Source organism: Hippocampus zosterae, chromosome 14, assembly GCF_025434085.1.
Source record: "Hippocampus zosterae strain Florida chromosome 14, ASM2543408v3, whole genome shotgun sequence".
NCBI lineage: Eukaryota > Metazoa > Chordata > Actinopteri > Syngnathiformes > Syngnathidae > Hippocampus > Hippocampus zosterae.
In genome coordinates, this window is record NC_067464.1 from 20,633,277 (window position 1) to 20,660,927 (window position 27,651).

General features: G+C 43.4%; 1 protein-coding gene across 1 annotated transcript in view; it reads left to right on the forward strand.

The window, feature by feature from the left end:
* Positions 1 to 9,635: 9,635 nt before the first annotated feature.
* Positions 9,636 to 27,651, forward strand: part of sntg2 (syntrophin, gamma 2) — a 78,557-nt gene continuing 60,541 nt past the window's right edge. The window contains exons 1-6 of the mRNA XM_052085882.1: positions 9,636 to 9,895; positions 18,588 to 18,725; positions 18,839 to 18,895; positions 19,010 to 19,067; positions 19,934 to 19,977; positions 26,051 to 26,092. Of these exons, the coding sequence (XP_051941842.1) occupies positions 9,824 to 9,895; positions 18,588 to 18,725; positions 18,839 to 18,895; positions 19,010 to 19,067; positions 19,934 to 19,977; positions 26,051 to 26,092 (411 nt within the window). The 5' untranslated portion in view covers positions 9,636 to 9,823. The remainder of the gene's footprint in view (positions 9,896 to 18,587; positions 18,726 to 18,838; positions 18,896 to 19,009; positions 19,068 to 19,933; positions 19,978 to 26,050; positions 26,093 to 27,651) is intronic.

Consider the following 27,651-nt stretch of genomic DNA (forward strand, 5'->3'; position numbering starts at 1 on the left):
GCAAAACTCCAGCCAACAAACCCACGACATGTTGATACAGTTTCTGTCCTTATGAACACACTTTGGCGCAGCACATTCAAACGATTCAGTTCCTGGATTGGTCACGTGATTCTTTCTAAAAGCAATACACGCACCAATACGGGGTTTCACTCTTGAGCTCTCGGCACTGTGCTAACGTACCAGTGTCGCTCGTCCCATCACTAGTGGTGAGATATTCAAGGGCACAACGACAATAGTCAACAAGCAGAAAAACATTTCTCCCAATAACTATTCTATGGAAAAATATAAAGTCAACACTTTTTTTCCTTTCTATTTTGGTAAGATGAACTCAAAGACCTAAGACATTCTGTTTACACAAAGTGACGATTTCTTTCAAATCTCTTTGCCATCGGGATACATCCACAAGCATCAAATTGAATTTGTTGACTGATGGTATTTCTATCATAGCGAAATGAATTTTATCCAAGTGGGCACGTCGGCTTCACAGTGCAGAGGTACCGGGTTCGATTCCAGCTCCGGCCTCCCTGTGTGGAGTTTGCATGTTCTCCCCGGGCCTGGGTGGGTTTTCTCCGGGTGCTCCGGTTTCCTCCCACATTCCAAAAACATGCGTGGCAGGCTGATTGAACACTCTAAATCGTCCCTAGGTGTGAGTGTGAGTGTGAATGGTTGTTCGTTTCTGTGTGCCCTGCGATTGGCTGGCAACCGATTCAGGGTGTCCCCCGCCTACTGCCCGAAGACAGCTGGGATAGGCTCCAGCACCCCCCACGACCCTAGTGAGGATCAAGCGGCTCGGAAGATGAATGAATGAATGAATGATTTTTACGTTCTAAATTATGCTTCAGATATTTTAAAACAAGAATCGCAGAACATTCTCGATAAGGAAAATTCAAAAATGAAATGTCCCCGACAATGAGAATATCAGAAAGTTAAAGACCTTTTGATCACTGGGGAATCTCTCTGAGTTTTCAAACTATTGGATAGCTACAAGCTGAACCACTTTTCAGCAACATTCTCCATGCCCAAGCAATTTTTGCAGGCCTACAGAGGTTTCCCTGGGGGTGTGGAATTTTCCGAAGAAGATTCCTTCTTTTCAAGCCTATTTCACCAATAAGTGAACTCACTCGAACACCAACATAAATTTGCATTTTGTCAAACCTCATAAGCTCCTGAGAAATCAGCTTTGCTTGTCTCATCCCCGTTCTAATTGAAGCGCATGGAATGCTCTCTATTCTCCTCACTTGTCTGAAAGAAATCATGAGGGGTAAGCGCTCCAGTTTAATTATTTTAAGTCAATACACTTTGGACAAAAGATTCGCTAGCTCTGTTTTTATTCTCATTTGTTCACTACAGTCAAAGTGAAAAAAATTCAAGATTCCAGTGAGACAAATAAATGAGAAAGGCGGTAGACGTTTCCCTCTGGGAGGGCCACAAGAAGTTCGATCATTATTTTCTCTGGAATGCTCGTGCATAGACGGAACCCAACAGTCTGAAAAATATTGTTGAAACTTTCAACTGTGGCTTGTAGATGATCATCAAGCTTTAGTAATAGTTTGTTAGAAGGCATTGTTTGTCCATGGTGTCGCCCTCCCTTTTGTTTTGTTACCTTTTTCAGTGTGGGCTGGGCGCCTCGCTAATTGATGCACATGCCTCCCTTGCACGCCTGTGAGTCTTCAGCTCATCGGGCACAGCTACCCTTTGCCAGTTTGTCAGTGATCTTTCCTGCTGCACTCGCTTCTGCCAAGTCATTACGCTCCTACGTCCTGCATTCCCTTAATTGGTCGCTTTGACTAACATTCGATTCCTGCCTCGACCTATCCCACTCCTGGCTAATAAATCCTTCTGAGTTCATTGTGTCTGCGTGTGGGTCCTGCGCTCATTTCTCACAAAGCACTAGTGATGGGTCCAGCGACACCGATGCATTGACACATGCGCCAGGCTCACAGAGCAAACCACGTGTCGATGCATGTGCTGCCTCATTACGTCACGTGATTGACACGTGAACTGCGTTGACACAGTCCAGGCTTCTAATTGACACACCGGCTGCGTTGACACAGTCCAGGCTGCTAATTGACACATCGACTGTGTTGACACAGTCCAGGCTGCTAATTGACACATCGGCTGCGTTGACACAGTCCAGGCTGTTAATTGACACGTGAACTGCAGCGGGCAGCATTACTGTTCTGCATACATGAAGAACACTTCTATTGACATCAGACATGCACCTTTTTATGCTCCTTTAATCTCACTTGTCTGTTGAACAAATCATCTTGCGTCCATTTGATTGTATTAAGCAAGGGACACATGAATTTATTTTCAAAATGCGAGAGATCCCGCATATGATAAAATAAACAGTGTGTAGTGTCGTCCAAATGTGACACAGCACATCACTTGCTACGCAATGCTAACTTTTAGCTCATGAGATTGCTGTGGCGAATCTCCTTCTTGTCTTTATTGTGGTGATAGACTTGCAAACGCAGTATGATGGATCCTACAGCAGCGGTCCCCAACCTTTTTTGCCCCATGGACCTGTTTAATGTCAGACAATATTTGCAGGGACCAGACCGGCCTTTCAGGTGTGATGGATAAATACAACAAAATAAATGTTATATTTTCAAAACATAAAAATAAAGACGAATCATGACATGAGGAACGTCCTATCTGGTCACGATGGTAACATTTAAACGTGCCTTCAAAATAAGATACACCGCAAATACAAAGCGCATGAAAAATACTACTCACTTTCACAGCATATTATGCAGAGTGGGCTTGGTGTGTGGGAATCTCCCGTTGAAGTAAATCCGTATTTTAAGTAGAACACCTGGCACTGTCAATTAAATGGAGCCTTCTTTTTCTTGGAAGTCGTTGGCTCCTCTTTTGTCTCCTCGCTGGGCCTTTTCCCCTTTCCAAAGAAACATTCCAAAGACGTTTGTTTTTTACTCGTTTTGCTAAATCCTGGGTTCCTTATTAGCAGTAACCTATCACGTGATCGAGAGGCGTGCCTTCACCTATGTCAAAGTGACATACTGTGGAAGGTTGGAACAGAGATTTCGGTATTTTCTCAAAATAATACAAATTTGAGATTCCAAAATAAATAAAACGTAAGTTATGCAAGTTCTTTGTTCTTCCTGTGTGGCCAAATGACCCACAGACCGGGAGATGGGCACCACTGTCCTAAAGGACAACTGTCTGCAGTAGCGCAACCTGACACATGGAAGCCTGAAACCCTCATTTAAAAGCTTTCACACTCATGTCACACTGCACAGTAGCTTTTGATTGTTGGAAGCATTCCAGACTAATACCAAGCTCTCTACTTGAACGTTAAAAAAAACAAAAAAAAAAACAACATAAGCCCCTAATCATTTCAAGTGCCGTCTCTCGCGAATTGGAGAGTCTATTTATCATTATTACTTTAGAGTTGGAGGCAGCATCATGTTGTGCTCAAAGCCAATGTGATTGTGATGCATTCTAACTACAACTTGCATCCATCAGACGAGTTGGAGGGTGAAGATTTGCGCATCTCTCCAACGCCTCTCTGAAAGATTGCTGGCTCGGGTCAAACCCAGATTCTATAATCATCCTTTCTGTGAGTTTATTCATCCGAAAAATGTGCCAAACTGTTGAGAAAAGGAAAATGTTTTGGTTCAATGAAGGGCATATACAAAGAAACAATAAAAGTGTTTGAGTTTTCTTTAGCACACTGCTTTTTCCGAATTTTACTCATCTGCTTTCACTGCGGGCGGCCCGGTGGTCCAGTGGTTAGCTCGTCAACCTCACAGTACAGAGGGCGTTGGTTCAATACCAGCTATGGCTTCCCTGTGTGGAGTTTGCATGTTCTCCCTGGGCCTGCGTGGGTTTTCTCCGGGTACTCCGGTTTCCTCCCATGTTCCAAAAACATGCACAGCAGGCTGATTAAACACCCTAAATCATAGGTATCAAACTCAGGGCCTGGAGGGTCGTTCTCCTGCATGTTTTCCAAGTCTTCCTGTTGCAAAACACCTGATTCAAATGAACAAATGAACAGGTTCAATGTCAGGGTTCCGCAGAGCTTGCTGATGATCTGATCATTTGAATCAGCTGTGTTGCAACAGGGAGACTTGGAAAACATGCAGGACAGTGACCCTCCAGGAGTTTGACCTCTATGCTCTAATTGTCCCCGCAACCCTTGTGAGGATAAAGCGGATCGGAAAATGGATGGATGGATGGATGAATAAAAAAGAGAGATATTGTCAGCGTTCTCTCGTAACCAAACCTCTCATTTTAGTAACTTAAACAATAGTTGAATAAACAGTTATTCTTAACCTCTTTATATGATTTCAGTCATAACGGCCCTCCAAGGAACACCGTAACTAAAATGTGGCCCGCGATAAAAATGGGTGTGACACCCTGGATCTCATTGCTAATTACAGTATTACATGCAGCAGCAAGTATTTCCCTCCCCACTAGTTTATGTAGTTTGAGTGGCACACTTTCTGCAGAGTGTTTTTTAATGGCCAAATGTTGAGTAGAAAGAATTGCTTACGCGTAATTTATATATGATAAAGTCTCATGGGGTCCTAATGTATGAGATGTCGAAAAACAGCCCAAGATGAAAAATGTACGGCGAATATTTTTTTTTTTTTTGGCATGCGGCACAACTCAGCTTGTGCAATACCTGCCTGAACCATTCATTTTCAATAGATCTTAAAACATATATATTGATGGTCCAGATGTATTTGGGATGCAAATATGTGATATAATTGTGACATTTTGAGGAGTTAATAATTTCCCAGATCAAGAACCTGTGGCACAGCCCCTCCAAAATCACAACATCCGTGCGTTAAACTCAAGTGTCTCAATAAAGCTCAGATGACGGATAAGCAAGAAAGTAAAACTTCTATCCCTGGTCTGAACAGAATTGTTGTTCAGTGTTTTGTTCTGGAGAATTAAAGTTAAAATGCCTGTTTTAAGGGGACTTATTCATAGGAGTGCCATTTTTTATGGTAAATGTTACAAGAGTAATACATAACAGGTCGGGTTTTTTCCCTTAAATTTGATTCCTATTTATTTCGATTTTCATGATTCATTTTCAAGGCAACATATATATTTTTCTGTTGAATTTGAGTTAAAATGAAGACAATACCTGAGAATGAAAATGAAAGGAAAATGAAACGAGAATTTTCATTTCATAATCAATTGTATTATGTTAAACTTTTTGGTTAATCAACACGGATGAGTGCGGGGCTTCTCAAGGGGTGACAACAAGACTCAGAGGTACTGTACATAAGCCCCCAAAAGTTGGTTGGAGCAAAACAAGCCTATATCTATCTATCGATCGATTGATCTATCTAGATCAGGGGTGCTCAAACGTGTTGAACCAAAGATCTACTTTTCGAACAACCAACATCCCGGGATCTACCCTTACCGGGACGCGCTCACAAGCACACACTAGTGATGTGTCGTTCGCGAACGAGCCGGCTCCCAGAGCCGGCTCTTTGAAGTGAACGATGGAGACTGGCTCCTCATTAGGAGCCGGAAGGGGAGGGTTTTACACACACACACACACGCACACACACTATCGCACGCACACACACACACACACACACACACACACACGCACACACGCACACACACACGCACACACGCACACACACACACACACACACACGCACACACGCACACACACACGCACACACGCACACACACACACACACACACACACATACACACACACACACGCGCGCGCTGCAGTTTAGAGAAGGGGGAGGGGTTAGAGAAGAGACACACAGCAGCACACTGAGCAGCACGCGAACAAGACAGACGAGGAGACGAGAGAGCTAGTTAGTGAAAAAAAACAACACGGTGGAAAGTGGAAAGGTGAGAAAATGGATAGGAAACGCAGTGAAATATGGACTCATTGCAATTTAATTGATAGTTCAAAGGCAGCGTGAAGACTGTGCAAGGTTAAAATATCCCATAGATCAGGCTCCAAAAATAACCTGCACAGACACATCAGAAATATCCACCCATCAGTACAATTTGAAGAGAAAAGACAAGCAAGGGAACAACCTATTAATGAAGGTGCTAGTGTGTCTGCAACTGTTGCTGCTGCTGCAATGTCACAACTGCCTAGATGTACAACCCAGAGCTCTATGAGCCACTTTATGCAAAAAGCTATAAAACCAGCAAAACAGAACACAATTGATGAGGAACTGGGTAAAATGATTGCAAGGCATTTTCATCCATTTTGTGTTGGCTGTGTGTTGTCGCAACATCTGTGCCCTCAGAGAGAATCTTCTCCAAAACAGGGCAAATATTAACAGAGAGGAGAAAGAGGATCAAAGCTGAGGCACTTGGTTTTTCTTCATGCCAATCTTCGCTGACAAGCTAGACAAGCTAAAACCTTTACCTGGATGCTGCTTTTTTTCTTTTTGTTTTACAAATTTCAATTTATAATTTGTTGTGTTGTATTCAAAGCTTACTTATGTTGTTTTATTGTAAATAGTTAAAAGCTTATAAATATACACATTCAGGGATTGGAACTTTTTAACGACCTTGTTTTGAGATGGGTCTTTGTACTTTGTTTTTATTTTTGTAGCACTCCATGTTGAGTATGTTCAGAAGAATATAAATAACGCCATATAAATAATATTTGATATAATGTCTATTTTTTGCATTAGTACTTCATTTTACACATAATATTACGTTATTTTTTGGTATTAAATTAATTTAATTTTTTGGTATTAAATTAATTTAAGCAACAAGAAAACTGAGGAGCCATTAGGGAGCCGAAAGAGCAGGTGCTCTTTTTAGGGAGCCGATCCAAAAGAGGCTCTCTAAATAATATTCATTCATTCATTCATTCATTCATTCATTCATCTTCCGTACCGCTTGATCCTCACTAGGGTCGCGGGGGGTGCTGGAGCCCATCCCAGCCGTCTCCGGGCAGTAGGCGGGGGACACCCTGAATCGGTTGCCAGCCAATCGCAGGGCACACATAGACGAACAACCATCCACGCTCACACCCACACCTAGGGACAATTTAGAGTGTTCAATCAGCCTGCCATGCATGTTTTTGGAATGTGGGAGGAAACCGGAGCACCCGGAGAAAACCCACGCAGGCCCGGGGAGAACATGCAAACTCCACACAGGGAGGCCGGAGCTGGCATCGAACCCGGTACCTCTGCACTGTGAAGCCGACGTGCTAACCACTGGACTACCGGGCCGCCCTAAATAATATTAATAATATTAATAATAATAATAATGCTCTTGCGACGCGGGGGCCCAGTCTCATTCGGTTGGGTCGTCGCAGTGCGTAGAACCGATCGGCTTCACCAGGGTCCGCCAATGAGCACGGTCATGGGCCAGGTCCGCTGCATCCTCCAGGGTAAGGCCCTGGTGTTTGAGATCCTCTCTGATGACATCAAGCCATCTGGTGTGGGGTCTGCCGCGTGGCCTTTTCCAGCCGGCTGTCGCTGGATCAAATGAGAGGATGGCACGGGTTGGGTGTTCCGGGGGTAATCGGAGGAGATGACCAAGCCAACGGATGCGCCTCTGAGCGGCCAGTTGGGATGCAGGGGGCTGAAGGGTATGTTTTCGGAGGTCTGAGTTGGAAACATGGAGGTGCCAGCTGATGTTCAAGATGGTTCTTAGTGACCTGCTGTCAAAGCCGTCGATCCTCTTGGCCTGGGTCTTGTTTAATGGCCAGGATTCTGCACCATACAGGAGGATGGGAAGAACTGCTGCGTTATAAATGCGCATCTGGGTCTTTTGGGACACTGAGTGGTGGCGCCAGAGGGGCCGCCACAGTGACTGCATTGCCGCGGCCGCGAGGGCGCGTCTGCGGTCAATCTCTGGCTTGAGATCGCCGCTGCTGGTAATAGTGGAGCCCAGGTAGATGATGGAGTTGACAAATTGCACTTCGTCTGTGCCAAAGATCAGGGGGGAGGGGTTGGGTCTCTCTAAAAGGAGCCGGAATTCCCATCACTAGCACGCACGCGCGCACGCCATGATGAGGCATGTGACGCACTTTTGCACCCTGTTAAGTATCGTAGCTCACACATACCGTTTTAAAGTGCTTTCCTGGGCCCTCCAAGATTCCTATTCTTTGCTCGTGCCCTCGGTGAATTGTACACGAAGCAAACTCTGAATGAGAATCAGGACGATAAAAGATAGAGCGCAACAGCTCTGATCACAAGCTGCAATTGCAAACTGCTGAGCGCTGTCACGTCGCGTGCCCGCCAGCAGGTGGCGGGTTTTTTCCTCCGCCTGTTCTGCACACCTGTTCGTAATTTCGGACTGATTACCCTCCTTTATTAAGTGACTCCGGCAGTCCTCTCACTGCCGGAGAATTCCTTACCGTGCCATCGCTCTCTCTCGCTATTTCGTCGTTCGATAATACTCGCTGCCCTTTTTGCCTTACGGCCACTACCATCGTTTATTCGCGTTGCGACCAAATTGTTATTGCTCTAGTTTTCCGATCTCTGTACTTCCTCGCTCTTTGTTTTTTCGCGAGCGTTTTCGGTTGTCTTTGTCGGTATTTCCTGGTCCTTATTTGACCAGCGTTTTCTGTTACCGTTTTCCCTGTCGGGCTCTTTCTGTTCATTATTAAAACCCTTTTTGTTTCTTACAAGATCTTTTCGTGTCTGCTTTTTCCTGGGATCCACCTCGTTTTTTCTGTTGTGCACGAGGCGATTTCTCATCGCCTCGGGCTCAACGTGACAAGCGCTAACAACTTCCGGTGACGTAATCACGCACCACCGTAAATTTAAGATTTACCTTTCATTCATTCATTCATCTTCCGAGCCGCTTGATCCTCACTAGGGTCGCGGGGGGTGCTGGAGCCTATCCCAGCTGTCTCCGGGCAGTAGGCGGGGGACACCCGGAATCGGTTGCCAGCCAATCGCAGGGCACACAGAGACGAACAACCATCCACGCTCACACTCACACCTCGGGACAATTTAGAGTGTTCAATCAGCCTGCCATGCATATTTTTGGAATTTTATTTTAAAAAAAACAATAGTGAAAATGAAACTGATAAGATGATTAGGGTGTAGTGTATATTAACACAAAAAATATATTACTAACATGGTCAAAGACACACAAATGGTTGTTTGTTTTTTTTCTCCTCGACACTCCTCGGATCTACTTGGGACCTCTCTTAGATCTACCGGTAGATCAGGATCTACCTAATGGGCACCCCTGATCTCGATCGATAGATAGTTCGACATACAATTTTAACTTCATATTCATCTGCAATACATTTAAATTGAATCCTTCTTGAAGTGTGTCCCCTCTGCCTTTTTATGCACAGTGTTCATGTTCAAATTGTGTATAATGTAAAAGAGGTTTACAATAATATGAAATATACGTTTTAGGAAAAAGAAAATACGGCTCGTTTTTATTTTATGAGCACTCAAAACACCGACTACACTCCTTGGTGAAAATGTTTGAAGTAAACTGTGGTATACGGTCTCAAACGTCATCATTGAGAATATGTCAACGGGATGGGGATGAGTTCGTTCATAAATTAAAAACAAAACAAAAAGGGTACATTTAAATTTGACACTAAAGAAACGTACAGTTCTCGGTGTCAATGAACGAGTTAATGTGACGCAACGTGCAGAGAAAGAAAGCGGACAGTCACTCGTTGCCCGGCAGTCAGCGAGCAGCGGCCACTGAATCCAACAGTGACGAACGGAGGATCACGGTGGAGCTTGGATGTGATTTTTAGGAGTTTGGGACAATGTGGTGGAAGAGGGCGCCGCTCATTGATGCTGCCGGTCGGCCGCGGCAGACGTGACTTGATAAAGTCCGCTGAAGTGAGCAGGACAAGCGCCTCTGGGAGATGAACGTGCCCGGGAAGCAGCAGCCTCAGCCTATCGAGCGACCTGCCAGCCTTTCCCTTCCCTGCACTTCGGTAAGTCAAGCCACATTTCATGGGGTGTTGTATGAACTCCATTTTATCTTCCACCCGAATCCCGAGACACATCGGGGGCGGGGGGGGGGGGGGGGGGGGGGGGTGCTGGGCTGTTGGCATTAAACCTAATGTGATTATTTGACATAATAAGCTAAAACGCACAATTTTGAAAACACAAATTGTTCGTAGGTTCACTGGCCTTGATCCAAACATAATGTGGAAGCTAATCTTAGTTTTGCTCCTTTTGAATATTCAGAAATATTTCAAATTAAAGGAATACTTCACACATTTGCAGCAATTAAATGTAAATATTCATTCATTCATCTTCCGTACCGCTTGATCCTCACTAGGGTCGCGGGGGGTGCTGGAGCCCATCCCAGCCGTCTCCGGGCAGTAGGCGGGGGACACCCTGAATCGGTTGCCAGCCAATCGCAGGGCACACAGAAACAAACAACCATTCGCACTCACACGCACAACTAGGGACAATTTAGAGTGTTCAATCAGCCTGCCACGCATGTTTTTGGAATGTGGGAGGAAACCGGAGCACCCGGAGAAAACCCACGCAGGCCGGGGGAGAACATGCAAACTCCACACAGGGAGGCCGGAGCTGGAATCGAACCCGGTACCTCTGCACTGTGAAGCCGACGTGCTAACCACTGGACTACCGGGCCGCCCAAATGTAAATATCATGTCTATAATTAATTTAACTTCATCATTTTTCATGGACATTTAATAACTTTAAAATGTCCATTTGTGTGTGTGTGTGTGTGTGTGTGTGTGTGTGTGTGTATACTGTATATATACACATATACAGGATATATATATAGAGCTGGCCAACATACTCATTAAACACGTCACTAGATAACTGTCCCATGTGTGTCAACTTTGACCGACAGACTGTACAATGATAGACAAACACAATTTCACCGAATAGAATACATCTGTTCAGTAACGTTAATCCTGAAAGAATGAAGTCATGTCGTTTCCAGTCAATTCTATGAAATAAGTCTACCCAGTGAGATTGTGGTCATGGCACAAAATACACTTTGGAAAATGAGCGGGACCAGAAAGTGGAGCAGACAGCAATACGTCTGCCATGTCGGTTGGCTCACTTCACACGCATGGACAATGCTGTCATTATTACGTTATCCTACCCTAGGTGCATGAAGATCAGAGTTTTGCTTTGGTCCGGTGCCTCAACAACTTCATTTACGAGGGTGGACTCCACTGGCACAATGAACATGACAACCACAACATTGACGCTTGCCCCGTGGCCAAGGTTTGCGAGAAAGCAGAAGCTCATCTCCCACTTCTTGCTTATTTAAAAAATATTCGGCATGGCCTCTGTTTTTAATGTCAGGTACGTTATGTGTTTCATCTCCAACTGTAAACTACTCCTTGTCCCGGAGATGTTCACCACACACATGGGTGCCTGCCTTATCATGCACTCACAGGTGCTCGACAAATCTTGCCTCATACACTTTTTGTAAAAATGGTAGAATATTAGTGCACCTTGTTTGCTGTTTCTGGTCGACCCCTTGCAAATATTTGCTATGCATTATGGCATTGTTGTTCTTTCTGTCTTCCTTGTTGTCCAATACAGTGTCTATAATACAACAGTAGATGACACACGTAACGTCACATGAATGTACCGGTTGGACAAAAATGTTGTCGGCAAAGTGACATCTACTGGATAGATATAGAGATGACTTTCTCTCAGCTCTTACACATGCTTGTAAGATACGATCATTAATTACTACGGATGAAGCCACACATATCAAATTAATGAAGTCAGTCAGACGCTACATTGACCTTTTACCATGTCAGTCATGGATAGCCGGCGCACGCATGAACTGAGTGGGTTTTTGCACACTATTCATACAGAAGCCCACCAATGGAGTAAGTTGCTAGAGTAGCCTATATGTAGGCTATAATATGTAATGTTTTGAATTCAGTCATTCATTTTCCGATTCCCTTATCCTCACAAGTGTAGCGGTGCTGGGGCCCATACCAGCTGTCTTCCGGCAGTAGGCTGGGGACACCCTGAACCGGTTGCTAGCCTATCGCAAGGCACACAGAGACGAACAACCATATGCGCTCACAACCACACCCAGGGACAATTTTGAGTGTTCAGTCAGCCTGCCATACGTGTTTTTTGGAATGTGGGAGAAAACCGGAGAACGCAGGCCCCGGGAAAACATGCAAACGACACACAGGGAGGCCAGACCCAGAATCGAACCCTGGACCTCTGCACTGTGAGGCCGATGTGTTAACCAGATTCCCACCGGGCCGCCTATACATACATAACAAAAACATTGAAGGCAAGTCCTAAGAAGCCAGCTCAATGGCAAGAATAAAACTCGGGCAATAAACAGCTACGCCCTGCCAGTGATCAGATACCCTGCAGGAATAATAAGGTGGCCAAAGGAAGAGATTCAGACCACGGACGTTAAGACCCGAAAGCTCCTAACCATGCATGGAGGGTTCCATCCCAAATCCAGCACCCTGAGACTGTTAGAAAGCCGAAAGGAAGGAGACCGGGGACTAGTGAGTGTGAGAGCCACTGTCCAGGATGAAACATCCAAGCTCCATGAATACATCAAGGAGCAGGCTCCAACGGATGACGTACTCAGAGAATGTCTCAGACAATGGGGAGCAGGGGATGAGGCGCTGGAAGAGGGACCATCATGGGAGGACAAGCTCCTACACGGGATGTACCACCGGACCATAACTGAAGTGGCAGATCTCAAGAAGTCCTATCAGTGGCTAGAGAGGGCTGGCCTGAAGGACAGCACAGAGGCACTCATCCTGGCTGCTCAAGAGCAGGCCCTGACCACCAGAGCCATTGAGGCCCAGATATACCACACCAGACAAGACAAGACCCAAGGTGTAGGTTGTGCAAAGAGGCACCTGAAACGATCCAACACATAACAGCAGGGTGTAAGATGCTGGCAGGGAAAGCCTACATGGAACGCCATAACCAGGTGGCTGGCATAGTCTACGGAAACATCTGTGCGGAGTATGGACTGGAAACCCCAAGGTCAAAATGGGAAACACCTCCGAAGGTGGTGGAGAATGACAGAGCGAAGATCCAGATCCAGACTGACACAATGGTAATGGCGAACCAACCAGATATCGTGATCATAGGTAAAGGGCAGAGGAGTGCTGGATGTCGCGGTCCCAAGTGATGGAAAGAAGGAACACGAGAAACTCAAGAAATACCAAGGGCTCAAAGAGGAGCAGGAGAGAGCCTGGAAGGTAAAGGTGACTGTCGTGCCTGTGGTGGTCGGAGCACTTGGGGCAGTGACCCCCAAACTAGATGAGTGGTTGCAACAGATCCCGGGAACAACATCGGACATCTCAGTCCAGAAATGTGCACAGCTGGGAACAGCAAGGATACTGTGCAGAACCCTCAAGCTTCCTGGCCTCTGGTAGAGGACCCGAGCTGAATGGGGGACGGACACCACCCGAGGGGGGAGACTATTTATTTTTTTAAATATATATAAATGTGTGTGTGTGTCTGTGTGTGTGTGTGTGTGTGTGTGTGTGTGTGTGTGTGGGTGTGTGTGTGTGTGTGTGAATCATTTGCAAGGCAAACACTATTGTGATGAAAATGCTAACAATGCTCATTTTAGTCACAACAATCCTGTTTCATTTTTTTCATCTCTACCAACCACAGTCACTTTTTAACACCTGACTGTTTTCGGTAGTGAACAAGATACCAAGGGCACCCCAAACTAACATCATTACAAATGGGATTAACTATGGACCAATGCAATACAATTATCAGGCAATCACACCCAAGCTTATCCCTTTCAAAATAAATAAGAAGTGACTTCCATGTCATTTTGAATTACCAAACACGCCTGAGGTTGTGTTTTGGCAGGGACTGCAGAAGGATTATTATATCTCCGTGCGAGCGTGAACAGTGATGCTTTTATAATCCAAACAAAAATAATCCTGTGTATTTTCCTGGACCAATATGAATAATTGGAAAGAACACAAATATCCTTTATTATTCCTAAACTTAAGAGTCAGTCTTGCAAATTGCTGCTTTCAGCAGTGATGGGCTCTCCATGAAACCAATGTGATTCAATGACCCCGGTACAGGAATTCCATATACTGTACCTGAAACATGTTTGAATGCTGTAAATATATTTGTGTCTTCATGGGCAAAATATTCTATATCTTTGTACAGTATTTTGATTTAATACTGTTTTAATTTATTCAAAAAATGTCAGCATGTCAACTGCTGACAGGACCCTTGAGGGATGAAAACTGGATCAAAATGACACTGGTTTTCCATCCATCCATTATCCGAGCTGCTTATTCTAATATCTATCTATCTATCTATCTATCTATCTATCTATCTATCTATCTATCTATCTATCTATCTATCTATCTATCTATCTATCTATCTATCTATCTATCTATCTATCTATCTATCTATCTATCTATCTATCTATCTATCTATATATTGCACGTCCCTTTTCAAAACGTACCTACTTCACCGCGCCGCTGCGCGCCGCCACTGCGCGCCGCCACTGCGCGCCGCCACTGCGCGCCGCCACTGCGCCGCTCAGGCAGTGGCTCACTACGATCGCGCGGGCATCTTAGCGAAAAAATGTTGTCTACCCACAAGCATTGCAATGAAATTGTTAGTTATTTAGTAGAGCTAAACATCTCTTTATTTTCGCGATAAGCAATGAAGATGAACAAAAAGTTGAACCAAGCAACAACAGTTTTGTGGGCCGAAGGCCCACCTTACCAGCCTTCCGCAGGAACTAGCTGATGAGCCGCCCGGAGGGCGGCGAACCACCACCTTACCAGCCTTCCGCAGGAACTAGCTGATGAGCCGCCCGGATGGCGGCGAACCAGCTAGTATATATATATATATATATATATATATATATATATATATATATATATATATATATATATATATATATATATATATATATATATATATATTGTATATGCAGAGGTCATGTAGTATGTGTTGTCCACTTCAGACTGACCATTATCTACTCTACGTATCTCTGCCAAAGCCATATTTGTGGCAAATGTAACATTTAGCACATGGTTTGGTTTTGGTTCACATCTGCTTTGTCCTGGACAAAATAATGCCTACACACAAGGAATTTATCTCTGGTAGAATAGGTTACGCTAGTATTGCAATAACAAGTAACTACGAAAAAACAAAGACATGATGTGTAGGTATCAAAAGACTTTTCGTAATGTAAGGGTACCACTGTGCAGCACCACCCAATGACAGCCGTGCGACAATGTGCAAAGTCATCGAGCAGAGAAAAAGTGATCAGTGTGGTGAAGTCTTGAGCACTTTAAAGTGCCTGGTGCTGTAGAATATTGATCAATGACAATTGTTCAAGTATGTAGAGAGCTGGAGCTACAATGATCCTTGTGGTAATACTGTTCCACAGGTGTGTGCAAAAATGCAAAGAGCCACGATGAATTACTGTTCAGGGAGTTCATGGCGACTGGGAAGAAGCTCTTCGAATGTCTGCTGGTTTTGATGCACATGGTTTGGTTGTGCTTGCCTGAAGAGAGTAGCTGGAAAAGGTGGTGGCAAGGTTTAAGGGGTTCAGTAGAATTTCCCGTGCCCTTGTCTTGGTTCTTGCGGTGTGGAAGTCTGCAAGGTGTATGTTAGAGTAGACAAATACAACGTTGTCATGTTTTAAAGTTTCATTTTATTACATGCTTGATTGACCTCGAAATGATTGTGTTCAGAACATCTTGAACACAATGGAAGCACAGAGAATCAGGGGTCAATTTGAGGTGAAGGGACCCACGATTGCATGGTATCTGACCACATCCCAGAAAGTAAGATTTAACTCTCATTAGTAGACACACAGGGTGAATCAGTTAACTGACAACTTGGAAAGAAAGATTTAACTTTGGACGGAAGGGAGTACTCTGTCGCAGTACTTGTACGCTCCATCATGAGAAAGGGTCACGAGCCAAGTTACAGACGTATCAGTTCATGGAAAGACCGCTCAATAAAATGTCTACGTTTCTGTTAGTTTATGGATGTTGGTGCTGGTACCGAGGGAATGTTTTGTCTTTGGGGGTCAACTGAGGGGCGATCCAGGGGTGTGGTATTTAAATGAAGATGGGAGTGTATTTCTGATGTATTACTTGTAATTTGCATACACAATCAATAATAAGGCCAGCAGAGGCTGCAGAGGTCGGGTGACAGTAAGAAGTGCACACTGAGTGGCTTCATGGAGAACTGCACCTCCTGCCGGCAGTGAAAGACAATTTGATCCTGTGTTCAAGCCTTTGTCAACTGTCCGAGCAAAAATCTCTGACATTACGCAGTGGTAATTATTTTAATTTGTCCATTGCAGTGGGATTTTGTCCTTTTTTTTGGCGGCCCCAAACTAACTTGTGATAGAAAACCACAGGACTGATTCAATGACTGCTGTGTAGAACTGTCTTAGCACCTCCTGTGGCAGGCCATGCTTCCTCAGCAGCCTCAAGAAGTATATCCTATGTTGGGCCTTTTTCAGGATGGCGTTAATGTTGGGCTTGGAGACTGTGATTCCCAGGAACTTGAAGGTCTTGCAAGTTGACACAGGGCAGTTTGATAGTTTGACGAGCAGCTGTGGCAAAAGATGTTTCCTGCAGTCGACGATCATCTTGACAGTCTTAAGCGTGTTCAGCTCCAGGTTGTGTTGGCTTCACCAATCTATTCCCTCTTTGCCTGAATACAGTAGAGGCCCAATCCAGACATAGGCCGTGCCCAAGGATAGCCCACAAGACTTAAGTGGCCAGTTCTCATCAACGCCCACTTAACACACACAAAAGCCATACAAGAACCAGCTAGACATTGGTGATTAGTTCTAATTTATGCCATCTTCGCTGATGTGTGACCCATGTCACACATCTTTGTGTAACTCGTTCCATTGCTACTAAGCCAGTTTTCTGGTGGTTGCTATTAGCATTAGCGGGCATTAAAGATAAAAGAACTGGGCAAAGGATCCAAAACAAGTTTTCAAACCCATGCCCGCTTAGGCCATATGAGACCTAGACATGGGTTATCAGCATCAATCATCCACACCTAGCACACATATAACCCATACAGGATCCAGACATGGTGACCAGCTCCATTCTCATTTAGTCCTTATATAAACCTTATGGTACCCAGAAATGGGATGGCCCGGAAGTCCAGTGGTTAGCGCGACGACCTTGCAGTGCAGAGGTTATGTGTTTGATCCCGACTCCGGCCTTCTTGTTTGGAGTTTGCATGTTCTCCCCGGGCCTGCGTGCATTTGCTCCGGGTACCCCGGGTACTCCGGAGGGTGTCCCCCACCTACTGTCCGAAGACGGCGGGGATAGGCTCCAGCACCCCCCATAACCCTTGTGAGGATCAAGCGGATCGGAAAATTGATGAATGGATGGATGGTACCCAGAAATGGATGACCAGTTTTAACTCATGTTCACTTAGCCATATGGGACACAAACATGGGTTACCAGTTGCAGTTGTTGAAGCTTTGTCGGCGGAATTATTTCCTATTCTTGCTTGATGTACAGCTTCAGCTGGTCAATGGTCTGGGGTCTCTGTTGGCATATTTTACACTTCATAATGTGCCACACATTTCCAGTGGGGGATAGGTCTTGACTGCAGGCAGGCCAGTCTAGTCCATCAACTCTTTTACTACGAAGCCGTGCTGTTGTAACTCATGCAGAATGTGGTTTGGGATTGGCTTGCTTTCTTTAAAGCCTGACTTTACCTTTCAGCATTCATGATGCCTTTACAGATGTGTAAGTTACCCATGCCATGAGCACTAACACAGCCCTATACCGTCACAGATGCTGGCTTTTGAAGTTTGCACCCATAACAGTTTAGATGGTTCTTTCCGTCTTTGGCCTGGAGGGCGCTTTGTCCACAATTTACAAAAACAACCACTGACTCATTGCGAGTATAGGACTACCAGCCACTCGTTGCCTCTGCGCCCCACATCCTTTATGCATAATTTTCCTGCGGGACGCACAGTTCCAAATAATGTGCGTTTTTGAGACGCAAGGACATTTCTCAGTCAAAACAAAAAAAAAAACTAGAGTAAATCTTTTTTTCCAGCAATGATGGCAGCTTTGTTAATCGCCACCATTGTTGTTTTGATCTCGCGTGAAGTAATTTCCGTTCTCGCGAGACTAAATTGGCGAGATCGGCCTTCACCTCGTGGGACGATTGCCAAAATGTGTAATAAAACAAGTGTTGCGAAGAAGTGTTGTGAAAATTTATTTTAAGTGTTGTAATAATTTTTTGCGGAGATATCACAGAGGAAGCAGCTAAAGTTGGATTGTTTTTTGCGATTATAAGTTGACTTTGAGAGAGGAGAATTTATGAAATCAAAAACTGAACCATGGGATGAAATAAGAACCTATTTCTTAGCAAATCTTGTATGCCTGTATTATTAAAATGTTTGCAGCATTTGTTGATAAGAAATAATCCTATTATCAATGGATATTGTTGTTGTTTGTTATTATCATATGCAATTGAATAAGTAGACCATTTCAGAATTCGAAATTTGGGACTCTCTAAAGGCATAATGGGACTCATAGTGCCTGGGACTCGCAGGGCTCAACCTGTAAAATTATCACTGGACTACACGTTGATTGCGCTCATAATTGCTCTACAAAATGTCAATGCACTTCTCATTTCCAACAGTTGAAGTCTGGAATTGCTTTGCTATACAATGAGGAGACCAACAATTCCTATGACGTCTGCCTGAAACTGACCACAGAGGCGTTAACTATACAAAAGCTGGATGTGGTTTGCACAAGAGGAAGCCAATCGCAAGTCAATGTAAGTGCCCCATAGATGTGTTATGATTCATGCTACATAACTCCAGACTACTTGTCACATTCATAGTGTCCTTTCGCCCCCCCCCCCAAAAAAAAAAATCACACTTTCTAAAGCACAGAACTGTAGTACTCCGAAGACATGATACAGGCGGTCTGGGCTTGAGCATCAAAGTAAGCGGATCCATTTTGATTATAAAACCATTGAAGTCGAAATGAAAAGTATTTGTCAAGCAAAGGTGATTGTCTGAGGTCGATGATTTCATCTGTCTCTCTCCTGCTTTTCAGGGGGGTGTCGAGAATAATGTGCCTGTGGTGATTTCCAAGATTTTTGAAGATCAAGTTGGTAAGAATGAAAGTTCACAGCTAGAAAAAAGTCTTTGTTCAAAGTGACAAGAAATGTTCACAACTAGAGAAATATTTTTGACTTTGGAAGACCTTGGAGGCACAATTTATTTTTCAAATATATTGCAAAGATGAGTCTTGGCAGTCTACATGAAAATAAAAGAAATATAAGCCTGTAGAAAAATATACTTTTATAAATTATAGGAACAACAAATCAGAAGTCAGTCAGTATGCTGGAAGAGTTTGACCTTAGAGGTGCCACTATACAAAAGCACACTTACACATATAATGCTGCTGTTTACTTTTTGGATTTGTTAAAAAATCCACAGGAGAGACAGAACTTTTACTTTGTGTTAAAATATTTAGTCCACCAGACATGCAAGTATGCTGATTCAGGGCCAAAATATGCCCACCAGACTTTTTGACTATGTCACATCCATTCCATTGTTGTTTTGGATTTTCCTTATTCAACTCAAGAGGCCACCTGAGATCCGACACGCGTCTCTGATGAAACAGTTTGTACAGGTTTAGAATTTCCATGCAAAGTGTTTGATTATCAGCAACTGAAGGCACAACTCATAATGATGCAGTTTGTTCATTATTTTGCCCAAGGTTACGTGTCCACAAATGTTATTGCATTTTCACAGTTTTATAAGTCATTTAAAAAAACGTTTCCTTGTCACCCCTTGCCTCTTAAAAATACTTGCGGCCTATTTCCAGAGTCTGTGCTTCATGTTTCCTAACCAGTTAGAATTGAACTGTTTGGTGCTACCCAAGATGAGTCGTATCAAGAGACTGATTGTTATTTCCACAGCTATTTTCTAATGTTTTCATGAACCTCTAATGCTTGTCCATTGATCACCGCAGCCAATCAGACAGGAAAGCTGTTCGTTGGTGATGCTTTGTTAGAGGTGAGTGTGACCTGCTTCGATTAAGGGGTCATAGCGATAGGCTATTTCCGAGGGTCCACAGGATATGCAGAATAATCTATTTCATTAAAAAAATAATTTCAATCGGAGTTGCAAAATGCTAAAATGTACTGAAGTGCATATTAAGCACAGAGGATTTTGGTGCACATAATTAGCTGTTTCTGAACAATGTACAAAACGTAAAAACTGAAAGACTGAACAATCAACATGAGTGTTGAACAGGGGTGGCCAACCAGTCAGAGTCTAAGAGTCAATTTTTTTACGGTTACTGCAAAGGGCCACATCATACACATGAGGACACATAAACATCACTGCATCCCTTCCTAACGCACACACACACACACACACACACACACGTCTTTGCAAGATCAAGAGAGGTGGACTGGTGCATGTCAAAAAGACATTTGACATCAACAAGCACCTTACAAAAGGTAGTCATACGCCTCACGTACTGCACATCTAAGACGCAAGACCCCCTTGCCTCCACTGATCGTTCACCAGGTCTTTCAAATGCAAGATCCTGCAAATATCTCGTAACTGCTGGAAGACTCTCTCTCAAATTATGGCAAGGTGTACATCTGCAGGGCGGCCCGGTGATCCAGTGTTTAGCACGTCGACCTCACAGTGCCAAGGTGCAGGGTTCGATTTCGGCTCCGACCTCCCCGTGTGGAGTTTGCATGTTCTTTCCTTGCCTGCATGGGTTTTCTCCGGGTGCTCCGGTTTGCTCCCACATGCATGGCATGTTTATGGAACACTCTAAATTGACCCTCGGTGTGATTGTGAGTGCGAATGGTTGTTCGTCTCTGTGCGATTGGCTGGCAAGTGGTTCACGGTGTCCCCTGCGTACTGCCCGAAGACAGGTGGGATAGGCTCCTGCGCCCCCCGCAATCCTTGTGTGCATGAAGCGGATCGGAAAATGAATGACTGAATGGACTTGGAGTTGGCCCTTAGCCCGGACTCCCTGCACAATACCTTTTTCCAGTGGGAAAAGCCTGACTGTGAGGTGAAGTCAGAATCTGGTACATTAGGCAGGGAAGAATGTCTCCAGGCGATGCAGTCATCACAGTTATAAAGGACGTAGTGTTCAAGCCAAGAATTGTTTCTGCAGCAGGAGTTGTTTGAATGACCTTTGCTTGTTCCATGCTTATGGGGAATTTTGTCAGACATGGCTGAACAGGACCCTTGTCTTTGGGTCTTGAAATCTCTAGAATCCAAATAAAATGGTCATTAAAACAGTTATGGGCTCAAGAAGAATATTAGATAACTGCAGCTGTCAAGCAGGTTTCAGGCAAGAAGCTGTACCACTCGGTCCTCTTGGAAGAATGAAATAAGCCATGCAGCCAGATCTGGATCTGGTTCTGGTTCTTCTACCGCTGCATCATCCTATTCAGAAGCAGATGATAAAACTACATTGTATTAAAAAATGGTGTAATCAGAATAAGAATGCAACAGTTTCACCCCCAAATACCCCTCTGACACATACTGCGTAGTTAATAATTCAAAGTGTCCCAAATTAACTGTGCTTGTTAATACTTGTGTAGAATTCTGATGTTCTTACATTCTTTCTCTTGAGACTAACTGCTGATGTTACTGCCAATTAAGTGCCAATATTTTCGCCCCTTTTCATTTTTTACAGATCCTATTAAAAAAAAGACAGGATTGTTACTCCCAGGTTCGCTTTCAAGTTAATTCATAATAAAAAAATAATTTGACAACATACTAAAATCCCCATTTCAAGCCGTAAAACTATTAATGGAAATATACCCCTGTAGTTCTAAATTAGCATCCTTGAACTTTTGACCATTGAATGGTGCTACACTGTAAAACAACATATTTGGTTTAATTCACCTCGCTTTTCCAGAGTGTCATTTTGCATAACATTGTGTTTGAAACTTGTGACAGACACATGAAAAACTGCTCTGGGGCCAGCGCCAGACACTTGTCACAATGAAATGACCCAGATTCAAGGAAATACGATTAAGAGGAGATTAGTCATAGTTTGTATGGAATGATTCCTTTTGGCTGGCTCCAAGGTAACCCTTAGATCGTTCAGAAGCTCTACAATTGCATTGCTGAATTGATGATATGTCACAATAAATTTGGTTTGCGGCGTTGTTTAATGTTTAAATGAGTGGAAAAGACTCATTCTCCCCATTTCATCATCGTTTTGCCCGTGCATTCTTTTCATGGTTCATGCACAGCGGTGGCATTTGCATCATTTCGTCTGAATGCTGAGGTGCAAAATCAGCCATTGCATGTTGTGTCACATGTGATAAATCATGAAGTGCATTCAAAATTCATCCGTTTGATTTACACCCTCCAGAATGTGCACCCAAAAACACGCGGTGCACTTAGACAAATGACAAAGAGTATATTTCAAATAGACCTCGATGCATCAACAGTTTAACACTCAAAGCTAGATCTCATTTTCCCAAAATAATTTGCTGAAGGTGGCGGCACGGTGGCCGACGAGTTAGCATGCTGGTCTCACAGGGTTTGATTCCAGCTCTTCCTGTGTGGAGTTTGTATCCCCGGGTCACTGTGGGTTTTCTCTGGGTTCTCCGGTTTCCTCCCACATTTGAAAAAACATGCACGGCAGGTTGATGGAACACTCTAAATTGTCCCTAGTGTGGAGTTTGCATCTTCTCCATGGGTTTTCTCTGGGTACTCCGGTTTCCGCCCACATTCCAAAAAAACATGCCTGGCAGGTTGATGGAACACTCTAAATGGTCCCGAGGTGTGATTGTGAGCGTGGATGGTTGTTGGTCTTCGTGTGCCCTCCGAATGGTTGGCAACCTGTTCCGGGTGTCCCCCACCTACTGCCCAAAGACAGCTAATAGAGGCTCCAGCACGCCCCATGACCCTTGTGAGGATAAGCCGAATAGAAAATGGATGGAATTTCCTGAAGTTATGGCCACTACCATTTTCCCATATCGGCATAATAGTGTGAATTCCTTTTAAGTAAATTGGCTTGAAGTAACTACTCTGATTGTCGTTAGTTGCTTCGCTAACATTTCTCAAACTATATAGGTCATAGGTGTCAAACTCAGGTCCTGGAGGGGCATTGTCCTGCATGTTTTCCAAGTCTCCCTGTTGCAACACACCTGGTTCAAATGATCAGATCATCCGCACGCTCTGCGGAAGCCTGACATTGAACCTGTTCATTTGAATCAGGTGTGTTGCAACAGGGAGACTTGGAAAGTCTGAGAAAGCAATTTGGAAACAAGATAGAGTTCATAAGGGAAGAGTTTTCTGCTACTCCATCTCCAGGGACGCTATTCCTAACTGTCAAATTTAAATAGCCCATTAAATATACAAATAAAAAACAATCAGAATCAGTCACAAAAACATAACTGCTGTTCATTAAAAAAGGAAAAAAATGCATGTCACATCTGCCTTTCAAGAGCTTATTATTGTCTGCATCAATCCATCAGTTTTCTTCATCTTATCCGGGGGCAGGTTACAGTGGCAGCACTTTCGCAGGAGAGCCCGGAAATCTCTTTCCTCAGCCACTTTGTCCAGCTCTTCTGGGGAAATCCCTCGGTGTTCAGTCAGTCAGGTGACACAGTCTCTCAGCGTACCCTGGGTCATCCCCGGCGCCTCCTTCCGGTGGGATGTGCCAGAATTACCTCACCAGGGAGGATATTCTAACCAGATGCTCGAGCCACCTCATATGACTCCACTCAGTACTAAGGAGCAGTGGCTCGACTCTGAGCCTCTCCTGAGGTCAAAGACCTCACCCTATTTAAGCCGCTTGTCTCCGGGATCTTGTTTTTGCCTGTGGCCACAGGTGAGCGTAGATCGACCAATAAATTCACCATGACAGACTGAAACAGAGTTGGGCTGAGCAATATATCATTATCATATCGTCATCTAGATATGAACATTCAAGATACTAATATTGAAATTAAGGTGTCATCAGTCATGTGAATTTACCATCTTTGTGTTGCATGGAAAATTCAAGACCAACAACCATGTATCTTTTTTGAAGTTTGTCATTGATTGAAAGCTAAAACCGGGCAATGACAATCATCTTGCAGAGGTAGAACAAGCAAGACACAGCCGTGTGCCGTGAAGCCATAGAATACAGAATATACGGTCCACATACATTGTGTTTTACAAAAATATACTACATTTATAATTTCACACATACCAATTAGTATTACAGCAAAGTATGTGGTCAAAATGTGTGAGCAGTCCACAATTTGTCCATCCATTCAATTGAATGGGAGCGAGTCTGTCTCACCTTTCAACATATGCACACTTTCATCATGATATTTGCCCATGACCCAGTTCTGTAGCAGCGTGGATCTTGCTTGAAAGCTACTATCTTTGTGTGGATTGAGTTAGTGGTACAATGAAATATATTATATGGGCAGGAGAGGTTGACATTTTTGGGGGAATCCTACGTGTCACAGAAATCCCATGGGATTCCCACAGAAGGGGAGTCAATTTAACCTTTAGTCACGGGATTGAGACAGTACGGGATAAAAGGTTCATGGGAGCAGACAACAGTAAGATTATCCAGGAAAAACAAAAATAAAACCTTGGACAGATAGACAGAACTTTTTATGTAGATGACCTCCAAAATGGGAGTGGCAGTCATTCTGAACATAAGCTGGATGCGAGTGGGAATTGTTTTCGGGGATGGGATTTTTTTTTCTGTAGGAATGGGGTGAGTGGCAACTGTTATTTTTGCGATGTTCTGGTCCAATCCGCATTGGGAATCATTGTGCAGTGTGCAATGGGCCTTAGCACTAAAGCTCCAAAATGTAACGCTTGTTAAGCCTTTATGAACAATGTACAAAACGTAAAAAACTGAAAGACTATGAACTAGGGATGGGTACTGAGCCCCAATACTCAAGTGGCGCAGGGCTGAAATAAAATAAAAAACTACAGTATCGAGAAGCTCACAGTTCTTTTAATGGTCTTAGCGAAATTACTAAAATCATTTCATCTGTTATCTGTGAATCCTCGCCCAAGTTTTTGCCTCAGCAACCGCCAAAGGTGCGTTCTGTATAGAGGGCCGGTACCGATCAGTTACATTTAGCCCCACAGGCCAAAAAGGCCTGAGAGAACATATTTTGTTCCCGCTTGACAGCATCCCTTACTGCTGCTCTCCAATTATATACATTATATCCAATACATTTGTTCAGTGTAAATTTTTCTCAAATGGTAGTATCTTATGATGTGGCAGGTTGTATATTTTTCTTCAGTTTCAGCAGTCAAAGGGCAGTGAAAGTGTCAATACAACAAAACAGAGACTATATTAATTTGTTTTCAGACATAATGGCTTCTCAACAGTTTTTTTTTTGGTGATTTTTGTCTTTTTTTGTCTTTTTTTTTTTACACAACCTCTCTCCAGCCTTTCCATTGTACGGAAGTAAATTGGGATGTAGTCATTGTTTTTCCTTCCCAGTGCGGTGTTATTTTTACAACCAAATTATAGAATAAATACAATGCAAAATAAAATACTTCACGATGAAAGAATAACACCTGGAAACAAACAGGTGCTTATTGTCCTCCACCATTAAAAAAAGTGTCTCCTTCCAAAATAGCATCACGATTTTACTCAGATGTTTTCTACAGGCTCGATGGATGCAAAGTCAGTAAAACGCCTCTCAAACTCTGACGAGGTGCTCTTAACATGCTCCTCATAACGTGCACTGTCAGTGGACTGGGATCAGTAGACCGCCATCGACTGGTTGGGCACCCCTGACCTCGAAAAACCCAACTTGAAACTGAACAGGAAATACACAATTTTTAGCTTTGTTTGACAATTTGCCTCATTTTAGACCTTTTATAGAGCTCTTATTTTATCAAACTACCGGTAGTTTTTTATATGGTCTTCTTCAGTTTCAAAAAATTCCAGTTCTTATGTGCCAGTGTCCCAAAGAGCAATTACCGCATTCTTGGCCAGCACTGTGAGGGGCCTTTCTAGTTGCTTGCAGCTCTCGTTGCTTCCATTGTGGAGGACCAAAATGTGAAACGATTGTATTAATTTACATACTAAGAAATAGAAACACTGAACTATCTACTCTCTTGGTTTCTTTAGGTCAATGGGATTAACGTGGAGCGTTGCACTCATGAGCAAGTTGTGAGTATATGTACTTTATAATTTTTTTTAAATAAAATGAAAATGTAACCTGTTGCACTGTTGTTGCACTCATCTGCTGTGCTTCCCACGAGACAAGAGTGATCGTAAAACCTGAGATGCACAACAATAATTCGACTCCTCGTTTCCTTTTGCTGTTTATTGTGATAAACTGAAAAACTCCATAGATGTAGATTGGGTACGACAGAGGTTCAGGGTTCTGCATTTTTGAGGGCTTGGCAAAACAAAAATAATTTCCCTCCCTTTTACCACAGCTCTTACACGAGGCAATTTCTTGTTCGATCAACATGCAATTTTTAATCACAGGTTAATATATTCTAGGCACTGACAGATGTCGACAGGATCAAGAAACATTCAGTTGGACCTCACATAATTACCTATTCAAAATGACATTTTGTAACTTTACATCCACCAGCAAGAAATATCCAAAACGTTTTTTTTTTTTTGAGAACCAATCTCCGTCACTTCTTGCTATCTGAAATATTGTCATATTTAATTGTGCATTAGAGGTAGATCAAGAAATTAGGGCTAGGTGATAATGCGGTGATATTATAATAATAGAATATTGACACAAAAAATTCAGGACCCAAATCCCAACCCCGGCATTCTTTACACCAGGGGTGTCAATCTCCTTGTCGCGAGCCACTTTGGAGTTACATCTTCCCTCAAAGGGCCATGAAGACAGTTAAAGCGAATATATGTTTAATTATCACATCGTATTCTTACTTGTACACAAAAAAATGATGGCTCAATTTGCAAATATTCCCAGTTATTTACAGTGGTACCTCTACTGAAGAAATTGCTAAACTAGAACATTTTATAAGTAGAGTTGCGTTTTCCATGTAAAAGCCCTAATCCGTTCCAAGCTCCCCAAAATTCAGACATAAACCTCATCAAGTAATTTTTGACCCACTTATGCATCTAAGGGTTAAAATTCATCAAAATATGTAACAAATACATGTTACGAATTAGATGATTGCACAATAACTGAGAGTTGTGCATATTGTTAAAAAACAAAACAAAAAAAGAACTTTAACTTTAATTGCATCCTCATCGTTTTTTGCCCTCTTTAGTTCATGTTCTCTCTCAGAAGTGTTTTTTGCCTGGCATTTTGTCACGAACTGCTCCAAGGACATTTGCTTTTGTCAGCTTTTAACAATCCTTTGAAAATGTCCAAGGCAAACATCAGCATTTTGAGCGATCGCACGCCTTGGTGAACACTTTTTCTAAGTGATTCACATGTACTAAAACTATCGGAACACCTCATGGCCTGAGGGGCGAATGACGAGGACGCTGCATAGGGACATATTTATTTATATACACACACGGACTCATAGTCAAGGGGATGCCAGGAAGATGCTAGGTAATGGCCAACGGCAGAGCAGCTATACGTATGTTGCATTCAGGAAACTCGTAGCTGCACATAGCAGCCCATACTGTATTTCGTATGACGAGACATTCGTGAGTAGAGGTACTAGTGTATTACTTATGACAATTTGAGATTGCAGTACTGATTTAAGCAAGCATCATGTAAGTCACAT